The sequence below is a fragment of the Cygnus atratus genome, chromosome 3 (genome assembly GCF_013377495.2).
Source record: "Cygnus atratus isolate AKBS03 ecotype Queensland, Australia chromosome 3, CAtr_DNAZoo_HiC_assembly, whole genome shotgun sequence".
In the NCBI taxonomy this organism is placed as follows: domain Eukaryota; kingdom Metazoa; phylum Chordata; class Aves; order Anseriformes; family Anatidae; genus Cygnus; species Cygnus atratus.
Window position 1 is genome coordinate 86,176,593 of NC_066364.1, and position 20,699 is coordinate 86,197,291.

Here is a 20,699-nt window from a genome sequence, read left to right on the forward strand (position 1 = left end):
TTTTCCCTAGTCTTGCATGCAAATTTCTAAATTCAAATATGTATTTCTTGGAAACAGTATGTTAGAATTTAACACAACAGGGTGAAAAACTGTAAAGAAGGTAAAACATTTAGGTTTTCTTAATTAGGAGTATGTCTGGAGAATGCCCACATCTTTTCAAAAATAGGGAAAACAAATTCTGATGCTATATCCATTTCTTTTGATAGGCAGACATGCACAATTCTATGGCTTGACAGTAATCTGGGCACTAACCAAGTCAAAGAAAACAATCCAGATTTTCCCAGTGACGGCTTTTTTGACATTCAAGAATATTCCATTGCATGGCTCAAGCAGGCTGGAGTACAGCAAGTCTGTAGGGTGGAATGGTGTTAGTGCTGTTAAAATGTCAGTTCATATTTTTCTCCATAGACAAATCATTGACTGCTCTCAGGAATGTTTCTCCTTCTGCTTGTATTACGTTCATAGGAAAAATTATTGTGTGAAGTAGGCCCTGCGTAGATCATGCTGCTTATGTGGAAACTGAGGTTGGAAGATACCTGAATTAGCATGGAAGTCCTTTAAAACACCTTACAGCTATTTCATCATCAGAAAACATCTCCACAGTATTATCTACATTCACTTCCTTATAACCTGAGGAATGAGAATTGTCTTTGAGATAAATTTGAGAAAAACAAATGCAGAACCTCTGTCACTTTCAGTTCTAGAAGTTGTCTGCCACTGACAGCATGAAAACCACTGAGTATAGAGCTGCTTCCTTCTATGTGCATCTGACTGCTACAGTTGATGTGAAGGGAACAGTTCTATCAGCCTGATCTAAACCTCGTTGTCACCAGAACCACTGAAAATTGTGCAATTGCTCCCTCTAATTATATATCTGAGATCAAATAAGATCCAGCATCAGAAGGCCTCACTTTGTGCTTTGTGCTTCACCTGCAAAAATTCTGGGTGTTGAAGTGTGGCACTACAGTTGCCTGTAGCACCTATTAAAAAAATAATAAATAAAAAAAAAAGTGTCTGAAGAAGACAAAATGGATTTCAGCACACTTTCCATTAGTATTCTCCTTAGACAATGCGGTAGTCAGAGCAGTATCAGGAAAATGAGATAAGAACACACCACTCCGGGATAGGTGCTCATTCTCTTGTAAAAACTTCATTCCCTGGAAATGAGAAGCAGTGCCCTTCTCACAGATGAGAGTCTGGACATCGCAGCGTGTCAGAAGATAGCTGTGTTCTTTGCCACTATGAATGTGCCCAGCCAGGACCTTGTGGAGAGCAGCTGCAGATGGATAGATGGTAAGATTAAATCCTCAGTGCTACCCACAGCAGTATTCAGAAGATGAAGTGGCAGGACCAACAAAAAGGTCTTTGTTTGTTTGGGCCTATACCTTTTTTCAGCCTGTGATTCCTGGGCAGGGCCAAGTCCCACAGTAGCCTGCTTTCCCGCCCTTGCTCGTGTTTCTATCTGCATGGCCCTTCCTGCCCCTTTCCTTGTCTGTGCTCCTTCCTACGCCTGCTCGTGCCCCTGTGCCTGAGGCTACCTCAGTGCCTCAGTAAGGACAACATGGTGGGCCCACTCAGCTTCCATTGCTCTTCCAAACCTGCCCAGGTGGCTTTTCAGTTACTTTACAAGCTGTAAGCCCCTTCTCTTTTAAATATCCCATGGAGCATAAGTAGCTAAGACTCATGTCTCTGAAGGAGGGAAATGCATGTGGGAGCTGGATGTTGGGCAAACTCAATGAATAAGCAAGGAAGGCTCAGACTGAGTGAGCATGTGTTGGGGGTGCTGGCCCCGAGGGCAAGCGAGGCTGAGGTGGGCTGCTAGCTCAGAGGAGCGCTGGCAGAGCAGGTGGGAGGCTGAAGGGAGGACATGTGGCACAGCTGCTCAGGCTGTGGAGTACAGAGCACAGAAGAAGGGAAGGGTCTGTTGAGGAGAGCTGCATGAAAGAGGCGGTTGCGCATGATTCAGAGAGTAGGAGAGAGGGTGCTGGGGGACTGAAATTCCCATTTTGTGTTAGAGTAAGTTGGTTAGTTTGTGGAGGCTGTTATCTAGTTCTCAGCTGGGTACAGAGGAACTTGGGTGTTTTTCTGTCTTCTCTGTCATCATGTGCTAAGAGGAAAATAAATCTGGGCTGCACGTGTATATGTGGGCACAGTGCTGCCATGGTCTAGAATGGCTTCTCATCGTCTTTGTGCAGACTTCACAGTGCAGAGATGACGCATGCCATATCAGCCTTCCTAGTGCCTAATTCTGCCTTACGTTTAACAATCTGGCTGAATACCTTTTCCACTGAGGACTTGGGCAGCATGGTAAAGTGGTATTTACTCTGCTGTGAATTGGCACTTGGACTCCCACAGAACCTGTTATCTTCAGGATGGAAGAGAGTCTGGCCTTGCTCTTGGAAGTTGGGGCATTCAAACTGGCATCAAAGGCAGGACTGGTACAGACCTTGGTGCTTGTGAGTTGTTCCTGGTGGTGTCTGAGGGCTGTGTTATGAGAGCAGGAGTCCTGCAAAGGTTGCTAAATTGTGCATTACTTCACGGCTTCTTCAACACTGCTGAAGTGAACAGTTTGTGAGTAGATGAACTGGGCAGTGGTATTGCAAGCTCCACCAAAATCCTGCTGACATCTCTCCTGTTGGCCTGAAGCCGAAGGCTTGATCCCTCTTAAGGACCTGGCAGTGAGATTCTAGGCAACGCAGACCATGCTTGTGTGTACTGTGCTAGAAGGAGCAGCTAAAGGTGGTGCTCTGCCTGTCCCCGAGGGATGCCTGCTCCCTCCCTGGAGGACATAATGCTGCACCAAAGGAAGTTCTGGCCCACCCTGATCCTTCTGGGGGAAAGATGGCACTGTGTGATCCCACCTATGTGCCTCTGGTCATCAAATCTCCTTCTCTATGGTGGGTGTTGTATGCCTTAGGCAGGATTCCGTACGCAGACTTGGGACCAGTACTATCGTGTTGGTATTGGATGCAGCCATCCATTGGCTTTTCCAATTGAAGGCACTACCAGAGTTTCTGTGAGGAACAGGGGGAACCCTCCTATTTATTCTGGAATTGGCAGTCTGATATGGTTAGGGTTAGAGATGAGTTAGCATTAGCAACCTTTCTGGATTAGACCACTGAATGCTGCAGTGCCTCTCAGTTTAAGAAATGTGAGCCCCCTGTCATCTGATCTTTATTTTCTGCTTAGGAGAGTCACCTCTGCTTGAATTGCTGTAATGGCCCATGGCTTTTTAAGATTTGAAAACTGCCGTTTGCAGGCGACTATCATTCCGTCTGTGGCATTTAGTAGTAGGAGCTGGTAACAGATCTTTGTAAAATGACACCTTTAAAGGAGTATTTTCTCTCTGGCCTCGAGCTGAAATACATGTGTCTGCCACAGGATGGCAGCAATGGGACGCGTTTGAAGCATCCTCTCTCGGTTCTAGGATTATATTTCATGATGAAAGAAAGATCAATCTAGATCACACTGACGATATGACAAATACAGGAAAGCCTTTGTGTATTTTTATCCATTATTAATGAAAATCGTGCTTTACAAAATGTATTACAATATAATAATTTGCTACTTAAAAGCACTTAGCTACAAAAGCTCGCCCAGGGAGTGAGCTCTGAGAAATATATATAGTTCTTTGTATAGGAGTTCATCTGGGGGAGAAGGGGGGATTAAATACTACGAGTGAAGTATGTAATCTCATCTTAATGCTCCCCAGTGAATACCTATTTCATTCTTACCACCTTTAGACTTGGTTTTCCAGTGCCTTAGGATCATTTAAATGATCCTGTCACTGCAGTGCAATGCCCTGCCGTGATATACTTTGGATTTCCCTGGAATTCAGTGCCTGTAGCCAGTCATAGCATATTAAAATTTATGTGCATTTGCTTATAGCTAGTTTTCTGTCATCTTGCCTGTAACAATGCTGTAAGTTAATTTTTACATCCAGGATTCATTTCAGTTGCTTCTATTAGTCCCTGGTTGGTTCTGTGGTCAATGTAATTGATCAGCTGTGATCAAAATGACCTGCCCCAGCACTGCATGCTGATAGCTCTGTGTTCAGTAAGACTATGTGAAAGCTGAAGGGGATTTATAGCCTTGCACCTGTTAAGGATTTTAGTGAAATGAAACAGGTTTTTGAAAGTCCCACTATATGTAAGCTCAGCCTTTTTGTTAGAAAATGCAATTTTTAAGATGAAAACAAAGTGTAGGGGTGTGACAGGACTTCCAACCAGTGAGCTCTCCACCCCAGCACAGAGAGCCTTTCCTGCTGCCTCCAGCCAGGGACCTCCATCTCTACTGCTGCAGGTGCGTGCCCCAGCCCCACGGTGCAGTCCATCTCCCCCCAGGACTAGTAAGGTTTACAGACGTAAGGCCTTCTGATGGGGACGGTGCTGCTACAGACACTGCATTTGGGCAGCTTGCAGAACCAGTGGGTGAAACAGCCAGAGCTTCAGCCCTCTCTTCCTGCCACCTAACAGCACTGGGAGTCAGAGGTTAACTCAGCCTCTCCTCTCTTTTGGTGGGAATGTGTGAATGTCTTTCTGTGAGGATGAGGCAGGAGTGTGGGTTGGAGGCTTCTGAAGCTCAAGATAAGGTTGCTCCTGTTTTCTCACACGGTCTTTCAAGAGACACAGGAGTGAAAGCTTGCAAGTGGTGGCAGATTTAGGGTTGGAAAGGGAAGCCAGATGCCTCTCTTTGATAGACCAGTAGGGTCCTTGACTTGTATTGCTTTTTAAATCTCAAGTACTTCAGGCTGGAGACCTTAGTCTTACAGGTCAGTTTGGGAGACGATGAGTGGGGCAGGAAGGAAAGAGACTGGTCTTCATTATGGGTAAAGTCAGGGCTAAAAATGGTACTTACAAAGTACTTTCTTCTCTAGCTTCTCTGCAAAGAAACCATGTTTTGACAAGATTGCCTGTGGGCTTTGCAAGTGAACATGTCACATACATCCCAGAATTTTGGTGATTTAAGTAGTGGAGAATGCAAGAGAGTTAGGTAGGAGTGTCTTCAGATGCTGCAATGTCATTTCTATCCCATTGCCCTGACTGCAAGGACTGGACCCATGGGAACAACTCTGTAGTCTGTATTCTTGCTCACACCTTCATTCGGCCCTGTCAGGTATCCTGCCCTGTTTCTACAGGATATGCCAGTTAGGTTCAAAATGGAGCAAACTCTACTAAGGTAGTAGAAAAATAACGTGTGCATAGAGGAAAGCTCAGCACTTCCAGTACAGATAGGAGGAATTTGGTGTCTCAGAATGCCCTGAGAGCCCTTGCACCCCCTTTGCAGATCAGTGCCTGTAACACGGCCTGAGGCATCTGTGATACAGGTGGCCTGCCCAGAAGCAGCTGCTTGCCCTTTCAGTGCACATGGAAAGATGGAGAGGGGTGCGTATCTTTTACTTGAGGAATAAAAGCTTTCAGTTCATGTTTGGGAGAAGAAAAAGAGTATCATTAACACAGTTTTACCAGGTTCTCCTTCCAGCCAGGCTGTTAAAGGGTCATTAATTGGTAGGCTTTTAGAGAAAATCCTCAGCATCCCTGAGCCTTACAATTCTCCTTCTCCAATGACAGAATATGATTGAAAACATTATGAGGAAGCAAATACATTTGATCTCTGGCCTAGTATCCGGAAAGATCTCTCTCAAACTCACCATATGTGCCAAGGAGGCTCAGGACACTTGGGTGATGTGTGACTAAGCCCTGAGCTTGGCAGGGATCTGCTAGGTTTGCCTGGGCAAATAAAATACCCTTTGTGGAATGCCTTGGCACCCTAATGGTGAAAAGTGCTATTCAAATCTTAGGCTTTGTTTTTCGAGTTTACATCAGTAAAGTGACCCGAGGATCGGCTGACAGCATTTTGAAAGCTCACTTTCTGTGTGTCTGCAAACAGGGACGGGCTCTGTTTTCCTCTCGGCAGACGCAGCCCTGGCTGACCTCCTTGGAGGATTATGAACGCAAGTGGGCAATGCAGTGCAGCGCCCAACTGCTCGGCTTTGCGTCAGGATGTGCAGTTGTGATGTGAGTAACTCCTCACCTCCTCTGACCTCGCTTGGCAGCATGTGCCCTTGCCCAAATAAGTGGCCTGTTTACTTATACACCAAGCAAACATCCCTGAAAAGCTGACACTGCTTCTTTTGAAGTACTGAAGAACTTCACCATTCATTTGCAAGATTAGGCTGTATTTTTCAGGGGAGCCACTCTGAAATTCCTGTTGGAGCTGTTTGCTCCTGCTTCTTCTCTGAGAAGTCAGTTGCTTCCCTCTTTTTCCCTAAAGTGCTGTCTGAGCAGAGTGCCTGCAAACAGTACTGGTGTTTTAGAACCATCCAGGGTAAGAAGAGACAATGTTTTCTCTTCTGTAGGGTTTGTCTTGTGCTGAGTATTTCACTCTGCTAGCAATGCTAACTTTATTTAGGCAGACAGATGCATGGAAGAGCTGTTTGTAGCCCTGTATGGCTCTTCAGCAGAAGCTACTGATACCTATTACCTATCCTAAACAAGGCCTGGCAAAGTACTGTGAGTAATTCTCAGGTGGCATTGTTGTTGGTCTTTTGATTAAAAGTTGCAGTGAAAATATCCTTTTGTTAAGTAGATCAACATAAATGGAAAATACTTGAAAGTTAAATATATCTTATGAATATTTTTGTTTTTAGATATGTCTTGTGTCAGTATTTACCTCGAAAAAGGCTGGCATCTACGCTTTTTTCATACAGTGATGACATCTTGAAGGTCGCTGAGATGATGGTGTCTGTCTTCTGTAAAAGCTGTTGATCCCAACCTTGTGGTGAAGGACACAGCCAGATACAATTATAGCCCTGTCTTTGTGTACTGTTAACAAAAGAGGTTAGGAAAACATGTTAGTAACTCTCACTTGGCATTATTAGATGCTGAGAAAGCTTTTTCTACAGAGGTGGGGAAAAATTGGCTTGTTTTTAATGCTGACCTTGGAATTGCTGAATAGTAGCTTACTTTTTTATCAGTTACAATGTGATGAGTTGTGACAGGAGTTATCAGAAGATTCCCAATGACGTTCCTATGTGGAGAAAAAAGTAGCTTTTCAGTTCAATGTCATCTTATGTATCAAAAAAGTCTATTTTAAGAAAAAAATATATATACTTGGCTGTGGTACTTCATTAAACATCTCAAATTTTAAAGTATTTTAGTCATATTTAAACAAAGTTTCTTCTCTCATCTCTTATGAGATGCCCTGTCTGGGGAAAGACGAACAAAGTTGTGAAAGAGCACTGCAGTCAAAGTTGCCACCACAGTGATTTCTCCAAAGTGCATCTTCCTGCTAGAATGACTCCGGCTGCATTCTGCCTATATTCCCTCTTTCTCATGAAGAAAAAAGGTAGAGACTGTTGCCAGTCCTGCTTTGCTTCAATTACTCAGTCTTAAATGAATGTGTAATTGTTTGTGTCTAAATTTCTGCAGTGGTGTGTTGGTCGGGGCAGGTGTCTTTTTTAATCTTCTCAGACACCAGCACTTTGCGAGCCCATCTGCATGCCCGTTTCTCACAGTCAGTGGCAGTGCATTGCTGACAGCTGGAAGCAGGGCCTTTGTGTTCGCTTGCAATGGCCTCTCTGCCCACTATGTCTTACTCTGCACCGTGACTGTCCCATGTAGCACAGTGTCCAGCAGCCAAAAATGGAAATGGCCTACCTGTGCTGGGCTACAGAAGTTAAAGGCTGCCATATGTTCTAATGCATGTGGCTCCAGGTGCCCTCTATTTGTTTGTGTTTGTTTTTTTGTGCTTTTTTTTTTTTTTGAGACCTTGCTAATTGAACACTGCCTGCTATCTGCAGCCAGAGACCTGGCTAAGTGTTTTTTTTTTTTTTTTTTTTTCTGTCTGAAATAAGTTTGTGATTTTGCATCCCTACACAAGTCACAGTTATCCCACCAGGCCAAAAGTAGCTCCTTTGAAACAACTCACAAATTTGTTTGCTGAAATCATGTTTGTAATCAACAGCAGTAACCTGAGGCACTGAACAACGTTTATTATTGTGGTCAGAGAGACAGGTGTGCTTAGCCTGAGTTTATTCAGGATGAATTTAATCAATATGTTTACCCACCTGAATTGCCAGGAAGGGCAAATTTTGACCTTAATGGTATAAGGAGAGGCAAAGAAGCCACAGATCTTGGCATGGGGGCAGCCATGTTGGCTAAAAAGGGGAAGGAGCAGTGTGCAAGTTTCTCCCATGCACAGCAGAGTCCCAGGAGCTGTGTGTTATCTGTGTCTTTACTTCAGTGGCAAGCTACAGAAGTTCCTACAGCTGGCCTTAGGACTCGCTGCCTCACAGATCTGTGTGCTGATCACTTTTACCTTGTTTCCTCACAGGGGCAAAGGATGACCAGAGATGCTACTGCAAATAGGAGAAATTGGTTTTGTACAATTTCTCCTACTACTATTTCTGGTTTTGGTCCATGGGTGTTATTTACTAGATTTAATAAAATCAGCTTCCAGGCACAGAAACCTGTTTCTGCACTCTTTTCCATTTCTACCACCTTGTCTTTCCCCCTCACAGCATCCATTCATGACTCTCTTTTGCATCCCCTTGTTAGTGCCCAGGTGAGAGCCAGTGGGCAGCCTGGTCTGGGGTCTGCTCATCCTCCGGTGGCAGGTACCCAGGCATCAGCTGCAGGTGGACCATAGCTGATGGCTCTTCAGCACGCGTTACAGACTGGGTCTCTCTCATTTGGCTAGCTACCTCTTGTCATGGAACTTCTTGCAGTCCTTACTCCTGAAACTACTACTTTGCTGTTACAGGTGGTTGAGACTGGCACACACCTCCAAATCTGCCAGGGATGGACAGGCTGAAAGGTAGAGTGATGGTATGCATGCTTTTTCTTTAGGAAACTACTCTGAAAAAATGGCCAGCTTCACTAAAACCCCAATGAAGTGAAAGAATTTGCTTTCTGGTTTTCTAAAAAAATGGTTTTTGAAAGGGAAAGAAAATAAATGAGCATTTCAGGTCCAAAAAAAATCCTTACATAAAAAGAATGATCCTTTCCCTATGGGCAAAAGACTTAGGAAGAAAGAGTGCTGCACTTGATGGTGATGGGGGGACATGGGCTGAAGCACTACAACAGGCATGTATGTCTGCCTCTCTGTTCTCCACTAAAAACTTTATGCTTCTGACTTGATTATGTTATATGGTTTACCAGTGATTCTCTGACCATTTGTAGCTGTTTTCAGCTGATTTGGTGATATGCTAGATATTTTCCAAGCTTTAGTCTCATTTGATGGAGTGGCATTCTTGGTACCCTGAAAATGTCCATTAGGCTTGTTAGTCCATGGGAGGTGCAAGAGCATGAACTAAATACCAGAATAAAAAACATCTTTCCTTTTCAGCATCTTGAGGGGATGTATTCTTTCTGATTTTTGAATACAGAAGAAAAAAAAAATATTGATAACTCTCTACTATAGGAACTTCAGAAAAGGTAAGAGCAGAAGAAACCAGCTTGTCCAGGGCTCCTTTGCTAGTCTCCCAGGCTGATCATTGTTATAAGAGGCTTCTGTTATCTGCTCACACATCTGCTGATGCATCTGCTGTAATGTAGTATTAAAGACTTCGTAATAGCCAGTAGTATATATTTTATAATAGCAACTGACACCAGTAAACAATTTATGCAGTATCAGCTGAAGGAATCACAAAGCTAGGTTAAGATTATTTATGTTTTCAGTGACTTCCTCCTGCTGTGTTGTATTCTTTTAATCCAGGATTAAATTCTAATTGTGGCTAAGTACTCAGAAAGCTCATCAGTTTGAACGGACGTTTTAGGAAGCCAACATTTCTGAGGTTTGAATGGGAAGTTGTGGGGTATGATTCTTACTAGCTTGTAACTTCTGGAGGTTTTGTGCAAAGCAAGCACAAATTAAATAAATGGAACGAAGAGAGAATCCTTTTCTTGGACATGATGATAGACAATGAATGAAAGTACAGTGCCTTGGGTTTTGCTCTCATTTGTGCTGCCTTACGTAATCTCATATGAACACATTAAGATAAGTCTGTGTTTCTTCTTTCATAGTTTGGATGTTGGAGCTGAGCGTGAAAAGAAAAAGCATTGTCAAAAAGGAAACTCACACTTTCTTCAGAGTAGTAAAAATAAATCTGCATAGTTTCACACAGCAAAAAACGTAGATGGGGTTAAGCAGGAGGTTTGCTTTTTTCTGCAATTTTGGTAATAGATCTTTGATATGAAGGAACAAAACTTCACTGAAGCCAATGCAGTTCTATCATGCTGCTGCCTGCTCTGTGTAACCTGTAGCCTCATAAATACAGTTACCACCATTGCTAGTTATATGCCACAGGCTATGCACTAACACTGCAGTAGTATAGCATGTCAGGCTTGCTTTTCAAATCTCCTGTGCCTGCCTGGAATGATTTTTAGCTGGTTTCAGTGTGACAGCAGGGTTTTTTCAATGATCAGGTGATGATTTCCTGATTTGTTTTACTTGTTTTTACAGATATGATATAACCAGAAGTTTTGCACAGATAGACGTATCAGGTGGTCATTCTGTGTAGGATGAAATGCTTGTGGCCCTGGCACAGCGTTGCAGTGTAGGAGAGCACAGGCCAGGCCTGGCAGCAGGGGTCCCACTGGTGGCGACACAGGAGGTAGTGGAGAGGCATGAGGATGTAGGAGAAGGGGCACAGAACATCTGGGGAGGCTTCGGGGCTTTGAGCAGCTCCATAGCCAACAGTTAAGTGCAAACCTGGAAACAAGGCAAAACTGGCATAAACACAGCAAATAAAATAGAAAAGAAGTATGCAATGTATGTAAGATACATTTTATATAATAAACTCAGGTGCAATGTGGAGTTACAGACAAAAGATAAAGAGCAAGGTGTAAAGCATGAAGGAAAATGTATACAAATGCTCCCAAGAGGACGTTAGAAGGAAGAAAGCAGCAGCTTCAACATCATGTTCCTCCTGGCAGGACTTGCTTAGTCCATAGAATATAACTTTAAGGTTCTCCTGGCACTAAAGTTCTTTGGCTATGTGTTGTTTTCTTGTTGACTCTAAATTTTTGCCTTTTCTGCAGAGAGTGATTTCTTCATGTGAGTCAGTGACAGTTCATTTGATGCACCTGCCTCTCACAGCATACTTCAGAGTTTGGTAAGCAGAAAAGAAACAGGACATTTGAACCAACATTAAGGAATTAATTTCACCTCAAGAAAAATATGTTTGTTTACAAAAAAATTGTAGGCGAAAATGTCATTTACTCTTAGCAGACAGCAAGCAAGCTTTGTATTGATCATTAATTGTGAAGAATAGCTTCGGTTTTGATTCTGTTTGTAAGTGGTAGTACCTTCTTCATTTTTCATGGTTCACGATATTTGCAGTGTCCATAAACTCTGCAGTCATATGTTATGACACAAACTTGTATTTGGAGAAAAGCAATACTCTAGGTGGGCTCCTCTCTCACCTACAGCACTGAATTGCCACTGTGAGACATGCTCCAGTGACAGGACACCAAGGCAGCCACCGCTTTGAAGCAGGTTTGTCTATAGCTGTTACTATAACAAGCTAAAGGATGGCTGGAAGGCTTTTAAGGCCGAAAAGACCAGTTTTGTTAAAACAGGCGGTACAAATTACCTTTAATACAGAAAAATCAGTGCAGTTTATGATCGCAGGTTGGAAATAATAAATGCTTAAATCTTGAATTCACCCTGCCTGTGTCCCACGGAGAGGCTTCTGCCTTCCAGCTTGATTTCTACTTTTTCTCAGTGATCTCACTTTCCTAGGACACTCTTTCTATCATCTCAGAAGCCTGACTTCCTTCTCCTCATTGCGATCTCTTCTGAACTCATTCAGCTGCCTACAGGGTTTAGTTTTCTTCAGCATCACCTAACCAGCTCAGTGTAAGTTCAGCTCAGAGCAGGGTGATAAAATAGTCCAAAAGCCTCAGCCACCTGATCTGCACAACACACATTTGCTTCTGCTGAATCATCTTCATCCAATATTAAAGCAACATATGTTTGAAGCTGGGAGACGGTCTGTTTTCATACTAGCATCAATTGAAACACTGCGTTACCTGAGAAATTGTTAATTTCAAATTGTATATTGCAGTAATGAGCTCTAATGAAGCATTTTTTCTGACAGCTTTCAAGATAGAGAATAAAAGTAAAGTGTGAAGCAGAGCTGGCTAAACCCAATTAACATCGTGGCAGAAGCATGTATTTTACAATATATTAATTACATGATATAATCATATTCTTAACTGAATTTGCCAAGTAACACAACATGGAACTGAAATGTGGTTTCAGCATACAACTACAGAGTGCATCAAGTGCATTGTACTTATGGTAAGTGTCACAGGGGAAGGGAATAGTCTAAGATTGGATGGACATATTTTAAATCATAAATGGCACAGCATGTTTCATATTATGATCACTCTTCAATTTAAAAAAAATTGATGTGTTTTTCTGCTATATGGTCAGAGGTCACCACATTGCCACCAGCTGAACCTCAGCAATGAAAGAACAGATTCATGTCTGCTTTCTTACAGGTAGATGTTCCAAGTAGCGTGCAACAAGCACAGTCATTTCCATTCAACCATTGGTATGTTTTAAACATTAATACCCTGATCTAATGTTTATAGGAGTTTTGAGTTCAGTTGTTATTGGGAAAATGCACAAATTATTTCAACAAGTGTATTTTCTTGGAAGTGGTGAACAAATATATAGTTTGATTTTGGAAAATAATCTCTTACTGATATGAAATGCATTTTCTGGCTACCTCAATGAAGTTCATAGGCATAACTCATCATCACAAGATTATTCTTTCCACGACTAAGTACTATCTTGTTGGAAATTGATTGGATTTTTTATTTGATATTGATTATAATGAAAAATGTGAAGTTGAAGTTGAAACCAAAGTAATTTATGAAAAAAAAATCAATGTAGAGATTTGCCTAGTAATATACAATTGGATTAGCTTGAAATCCCCTTGATTCATACTTTTAAAAAATTTCACAAAACATTATGCCTTCCAAATGCCCTCCAGCATCAATTTTTATCTGCTTATGGTACATATTTTTCATGTTTCACTTTCTCCTCTTTTGCCCCTAGTCTAAACTCTTTAATCCACATGTAACAGGTATCATGCAAAAGTAGTGTTGTGAGATCTTATGCTAGCTTTTTGACAAAATCGTTCCTTTGGCAAGACCCTAACTTTTCAGTGCCCCCCAGGGAAAACAGATGCTTGTTAGAAACATATGACATCATAAATTTCCTGTCACGCACAGATTTAAATTATTGTTTTTTTTATGATGTACTGGGAATTCTTGGTAAACTGAACTGTCATGTAACTAGGCTGAGTCTCTCAAGCCAGTCAATACTGCTGTGTTACATGCCTTACTGTGGTGGTATATATGTCCCACTTAAAGAGTTTAGGGACTAGGGATTAACAGGCTGTCACACGTTTTAGCAGCCCAAATAAGAGCTACCTGCTGACTTATATCCACTCTAAATTGGCTTTGTGTGCCATCTCAGAGATTATTGGTTGGTTCAGTGTGTCTGTACCATGGGCTATGTTAACCTGTCGTGTCATCACCCAGTCATTTTAATCAGGTGTCCTCAGGCATCTGTGGTTTCAGAAGGCTGCTTCCTTCCTTAATGTTCTAGGAACGGCTTCATTAAACCCTCAAGTACAGCCATGAATATTCATTTCTTATATTCATGGAGTCATAGAACGGCTCGGGTTGGAAGGGACCTTAAAAAGATCACTTGGTTCCAACACCCCTGCTATGGGCAGGGATGCCACCCACTAGGTGAGGTTGTCCAGGGCCTCGTCCAGCCTGGCCTTGAACACCTCCAGGGATGGGGCATTCACAGCTTCTCTGGGCAACCTGTGCCTGTGCCTCACCACCCTCTGAGTAAAAAATTTCCCTGTATTCACCTGGAAAATGAAACAATAGGTACTGATTATATTAGGTAGGTTTTACTTCCCCCAGTAGTGTATTTTATCCTGTAAGGATCTCAGAGAGCCTTGCACAAAGAAAGGCAGCTGACAGACAGTATTTCTAGAAGTGTAGAAATGGCAAAACTTCGCCTAAGGTCATATATGCTCCAGCCATGAGGCAACAAAAGTGCTTAAAATAGAAGGTAAGAGTCCTGACGGTCAGTTGTTTTATACATAGCGTAGAAGCAGTTAGCTTCTGTTAGTCTTGAAACTGCAGCTTGCTGATGGTCGTAAAATCCAAATTCTGCTTTCAGTTGCCTCAGTAAGCTTGTTAGATTTCAGCTGGTCTTGGGGAGTGGTCAGGGTTTGTCCCAGTCTACTTTCACAGCCAACGATTTGCCTTTGAGCACAATGTGGCTATTTCTCTCTCCTCCTTGCTGCAAAGGGTTGTCCTCCATTATTATTCATCACACTTCCTTTAGCCTCCCCTGTCGAGGTGAGACGGTTATAACATTTGCTGCTTCAGAGGAACTAATTCAGACTCAAGTTTTGAATTATGACTACAGGCAGGTTGGTAAGAAAGACTATATCTGAAATGCAATCATTGATACCTCAGTAAAGACTGAAACTACTCCAAACTGACTCACTGAAAGCACATGTAATGTGTCAGCAAGACAAGATCTCATTTTTCAACAGTGTGGGATAATCCAACTGTACTTGGAATGTATAAGATTGGTAGGTGCTTAGCAGTGTAAAAATAAGATTCACAGTTCTTAAGACAATTTCCAGTACAGGTGGAAAACAAATTTTCCCTTTATTTAAAATTAGCAAGTTGTTCTGCTAGTAAAGTAACTTCATAGCTGACTACTTGTGCTGTATTAAAGTCACATTCTCAGGTGGTGACACCTTCTTTTTTAATCTCTCTGAGATATTTTTCCTCAAAATGCATTAAAAATTTAAATCCTAACAGACTTCAGTGAAGACAAAAACATGGAAGTAATGGTATTTCATCAATATATCAACATGCACTATGCTTGTGGGTGTGCCTGTGAACCTGTAGGCTATGTAGTATCACTCCATTTTAGAGGAGGTTGTCTTTTTGTTAGATACACACTCTTCATTCAAGATTTCTGCATGTAGCAGTTACAAGGATGTGAGGAAGTCTGCTACGTTTGGCTGTCACAGGTTCACAGGCTGTATTAATAGATAGGATTAGTGAATAAGCGCAGGTCTGAAGGCTGTAAAGCTTCCGTCCTTTGAGACTTCCTTCTTTAGGTTATTAGTCTCATTGAAGAGCTTCTCCAAATAGTGGGAGCAGAAACAGAAGAAAAGGCTGGATTTATTTTATTTTGCCTGGCATTTGAGATATATTGGGGTAAAGGCAAGTTCTAGGTCATAGTCTGTTGAAAATGTCTCTCCAGTTGTCTCCGCAGGCACCCTGGAGGAACAACAACATCAGTTTTCTGAGCAGAGAGGCTGCTGTCACGGAACAAGGAGAGACTATTATAGGCTTCTACCTACTGGCTTTAGGTATGTACTTTGTTTTGACTTGGCTAATAAAATGAAGCTCCTAGTAGAGTTTGGTATAAAGCTCAAAGTGACTGACTGCACTTGGTTTTTACCGATGTTATAAAATGCAACTTTTTTCTTCAGCTATTACAAGATCTAGCTTTATTTTGCTAAAAGGTGATTAATAATGAATGCAAAAATCTTGAAAATAATAATTAAAAAAATTCAATCCTGCAAACTTTTAATTATTGTTCACTGAATTTAATATGTGGAAAGAGCACATATTAAGAAACACCTTATCAGAAGTACATATAATACTTCTCATGTCTCAGTAGCACTGAATTAATGTTCTGTGATTTCCAGAGTTTTGACTACTGCTGGTCAGTTGGCATCCTACAATTACCTCCTGCAGACACAGAAAATACAGTTCTATAGCTTTTTTTTTTCCCCAAATTAAACTATTTTTACTACTTTTGCTTTAATTGTTCACTGCACATGAAAATAAACTTCTTTAAACAGGACCTATGAGAGATCTAAGGACTAGAGCATTATCCTGTGTTAGCAGTTACTATACTTTGCATTCATTTACGTTCTCCTGTGTGACAGCTATTCTAAGTGTATAATAGCTGAAAATGGAACCTAGTATGAACTCAGCTGGATCACAGTGCAACTTTGTTGGTTTCGTTTATTTAAATATTGTCTACTTAAGGCAGACTCACTGAAGGATATGAGCAAACCTCAGGAAATATTAAAGAATGCAGGTTGGGTAGGTAATCAAAATTTCCATCTGCACAGCCTCACAGGAAAGTTCAAGAAAATATAACTTTACATCAGTTGTTCTAAACAGCCCATACAAAAATGTTTATTTTTAAATGGCTGACCTAAGCAAATTTTTTTCTTTTTCTAAGCTTGCCATATATTGCAAGTAGCTCGCTAGCCCTCAACTAATGCTCAAAAAAAATCTGTGAAAATTACAATGTAAAACAATAAGTACTTTATGTTTATATGAGATTTTCTGTTTTATCCATAAAAAGTAGGGGGAAAAGAAGTTGGTTTGGAATAAAAAAAAAAAAGTTAAAAAAAAAAAGTAAAAAAAAAGTATGACTTTTTATCATATTAAGAAACTTAATTAGAAGAGTGCCTGCAAGATAAAGTGGAGTTATCTCAAATTCATCCCCAGTCTGTTCACATGTGCACACCCCGGCACAAATGGCTGGGAACAGGCTGCACCATCAGCTAATGAATTAATCAGTTGCATTTAGGACTAGAAAAACCTTGTGGGTCAGCAAGGCCAGTCCCCTGCTGTGACAATATATAATCCCATTTACAAAGCTATCATGCTTCCTCGTACAAATGGTTAGGGATTTTCGTTGTTGCTGTCACTCTTCCAATTGACAGCCTGTTCATGACTTCATTACTATGTTGGGTAGGACCATTTTCCTAAATTTTTAGCTAAATTGATCATATGAACTTTGTCCTTTTTGTCACTCCTTTTAATTTAAATAATTTTTGTTGCCTGCAATTAATCTCCCACAGCCTCTCTATTCCCAGAGTAACATTAATATCCCATTGTCAAACTTTGTATTCCAATATTAAGCAAATGAGGGTTTTCTTTATCTCCTGTCATAGTAGTGTTGCCTCTACCATCCTAGCCCATCATCCTAGCAGTGTTTTGCAGTTCCAACCTTGACTCATTTTTTGAAGCAGAACTGCATACAGCATCCAAACAAGATCTCACCATCATCGTTCATTCATATTTACACTTCTGTAGCTCTGCTAATCCCTCCTAGTGGTGCCTGTGTGTCACACTGACAGGCAGCGCACACTTCTTCCACCAAAGGTGTTTTCCTTTGCTGCTTCCTAATGCTGACCTCACATCTTATTAGCAAGTACACTTTTAAGTACTTAAGCACCGAAGCTTTTACGCTGTTCTGTTAAATTTCATTCGTTCCTAATTACTGCAGTCTTCAAAGTCACCAAGTAACTTTTATATGCTATCCAGTCATCTTCTATCACTGATAGTTCTTGTCAGCTTTCACCAGCAATTTCATAGCTGCTATAGCTCCTTCTGGCTATGCCTCTCATGAACCTAAAACCTGTTCTGAGGCAGATCATGGAGGAAACTCATTAGTAATCTCCCTGCTCATATCATTCATGCTCAGGTCCACATCCCTTTGCAATTGTTTCTATTCCTCACCTGTGTGAATAAACAATTTCCTATATGATAACATGCAGAATATTTATTAAAGATAGTTTAGTACTTCTACACCAATTTCTTTGGAAAAATACTAGTAGGACATAAGCTAGTTTTCAGAAGCCCTTATTACCACAGAACCTATTTTCCATTTTATAACCATCTTTTTATCCTCCCTTTAAAATTTGGTTTAAGGACCTGCTGCTGCAGGATAACTGAAAGACTCTGTAAATAAGGTCTCAAAGTCAGTGAGAAAAACTTGGAACTTCCCAATTGGGTGTGTTTTATGAGCCACCACAATATCTTCCAAAGCAGTCTTTAGTACTGCTGTCAAGGAGAATCTTTCTTTGAGGGGAGTGGTGAAAATAAGCCATAAGTATAAAAATATTAGGGGGGAGAATTTCCTTTATAATCTTTCTAAAAGAATGATTTTCAGGGTTTGACAGCTGAAATGCAGACAACAAGAAAATAACAATTTTCAGCAGGAATGTTGTGTTTGGTGGGTTGCTTTTTTTTTTTTTTTTTTTTTGGAACTTGTTCCAGCTTATGATGTTAGAATTCAGTATGTATTTCTTCCAGATCTCTTTCAAGAAATATTTGGATATGATTTTTATTTTTTTTTTTTTAATATGGAGACAGCAACACAATTCCACTGTTAACAGCTACATAAAAAACACACCTATACACTTCATTATAATTGATGCTTTATATATCAAGGGGCCAATGCATTCGGCCAAGCACTACCTGTTTTTGAAAATGGACAAATACATGAACCAACAAGTTATTACCAAAATATTTCAAACTTTGTAACTAGTCTAAGCTTCATCTGAGTTTACTTATTGAAGTCTATTTGTAACCGACTTCATCTGCCCCATATATCTGTAAAGCTGCAGTCCTACTGTGATAACTTCATACACCTGCTAAAGGTTGCACATTCATTAGTTTTTAAGTGCTCCAGATCCTCCTGACAAGCTTATAAATGCTTGGCATGTCACAGCTGCTATTCTTGAAACTTACCACCAGATTCAAAACTGCTAGCTAAGTCAAATCCAGACTGGTGGGGTGGGGGGAAATGGCATTTTTTTCCCCGTAAATATTAATTGTAATCCTAAAGTAATTGTTCTTTTCTGTGTTTAGACACAATTTGCTCTGTGCTCATTTTCCTCGTTCCCTAGGTTCATATTTAACTGGGGCTGTTAGAATGAAAGTTTGGCATAAAAGAAAATTTTGAGCATGACAGAATATTTGATAGAAAACAAATTCTGACTTTCTGTGAGTGGTCACATCAGAAAGGCATGCTGAGAGCATTACCAGCCTGATCTGAAAATGGGAATGGACCACAAGACACAAACTTGCCTTTAAATGGCACTCATTTCTGAATGGTGTCAGTAAGCTGACAGACAAGTGACAGAATGAGCGTTATTTTGGAACGTTATTTGACAGCTAAACCTGAGAAGGTGGGAAAGAAAACAACCTATTCACAAAGTATCCATCCACAAAATGATCGCATTTATCGAACAAATAATCTCTCCACGCTTTGTCAAGTCTAAAATATGATGACTTTTCTTTCTGCCAAAATTGGCAATATGCCCTAGATAGGATATTGTGTATGTATAATTAGCGGTGAAGACTGAAAACAGAACAGGATCACTTCACAGCTGCAGTAGTTAATGACAACTTTGCAAACTCTAGATTTTCTCACTGTTTTAGATAAAAGATTTTCAGATTAGAAAACTTGACAGCAGACTCCTTCAGATGGGGATTTACGCTTACATAGCACAGGCAGTGGAATCAGTGTTCAACTCCATTCATGCCTGCTCTATATCTAGATATTCAATCCAATTTCATTCCTAGAGGTGAAGCCAAGGGAAAACATAGTTTGTCCTATGACACTGAGCCTTCACCTTTTGTTCTTCATTATTTGAATCCTTCCACTTAAGACTGTATATTTTAAACTGTAGATGGGTGATGTGTAACCCACCCCCCCCTTTTTTTTAATTAATTCTTATAAGTTTTTAGAAGTAAAGCCCACACAACAGTGTATGTGTAGCATGAAGAAGCCTAAGTATGTAAAAAGGACAATTACCTGTCCTAGCTGAGCATGGATGTTGGCATCTATTGAAAATATGGATGACCAGCTCAGAGCTATTAGTTCCCCTATACCAAACTAAACTCTGAAGAGGAAAAAAACAAACAAAAAAAAACCATAAATCTAATGCGAACAATGAAATTGCACACAGGCTCTGGTGTTCATTGCTTGTTCATAGTCCTTCTCAAGCAGATGAGAGAAAAGAGGGTATGCCTACATGCTCAGGCTTGGGTGATTTGGCAGAACTCTTTGTAAAATTGTTGCGTTCCACATTAGCTGTTCCCTGATCCAGACAATTCACTGTTCTCAGATGCTTTTAGTAGGGAGGTTTGCACTGTCTTTATTCATCCTTGTCTACTTTTTGGATGTTTTTTTGCACTGGCTGGTGGACAGCATGCTGATACAGGACTTTGCTGATAGCGTTTCGGTTCCTGACTTCCACCAGCTTGCTTGGCAGCCTTCCCATTCCTCCCCTGCAAGTCATGGATAACTGCACCAACCTCCTTTGTGGAGCATTTTTGAAATCCAAGGATTAAAATGCTCCATTAGGAGGTATTACTCCAGGGGAAGGATTACTACCGAGTTATATAAGGGCAATACAATGGTTTTTAATATTGCTTTCCATCCTGTTCCTCCTACCTCCCAGTGTTTGCAAATGTGGTACCAACTATGTTTCTGTAGGTAGAAAAGGTCTTCACAGCACTGTCCACAGATAAAAGCAGGTTCCTGAGGATTAAGGGTGACTCTTTAGCTGTTTAGTATTTAGTGATTATCAACACTCATTTAGCCTATTCTGCTCTGATACTGGCAGTCTTACAGCAGCTGCTCTCAGTCCTGTCCTCTGTTAATGAACATCAGCAATTTTGTCATCTGCCATTTAACTGCCAGCATCCTTCGTTGATGAGCCCATATCAGACAGCATTACAGCTTGTAGGGGAGCTGTGATGGCTCTACTCTGAACCTTATGTTGAGTGGAAGTTCTCAGTTTCATCCTATCTGTTATT

The 20,699-nt window shown here is 41.0% G+C and overlaps 1 protein-coding gene across 1 annotated transcript in view; it reads left to right on the top strand.

Annotated features, from left to right (window-relative positions):
* The first annotated feature begins 15,312 nt into the window (after nucleotides 1-15,312).
* The window catches only part of LOC118255997 (opsin-5-like), a 33,677-nt gene continuing 28,290 nt past the window's right edge, over nucleotides 15,313-20,699 (top strand). The window contains exon 1 of the mRNA XM_035562659.1: nucleotides 15,313-15,433. Within this exon, the coding sequence (XP_035418552.1) occupies nucleotides 15,313-15,433 (121 nt within the window). The remainder of the gene's footprint in view (nucleotides 15,434-20,699) is intronic.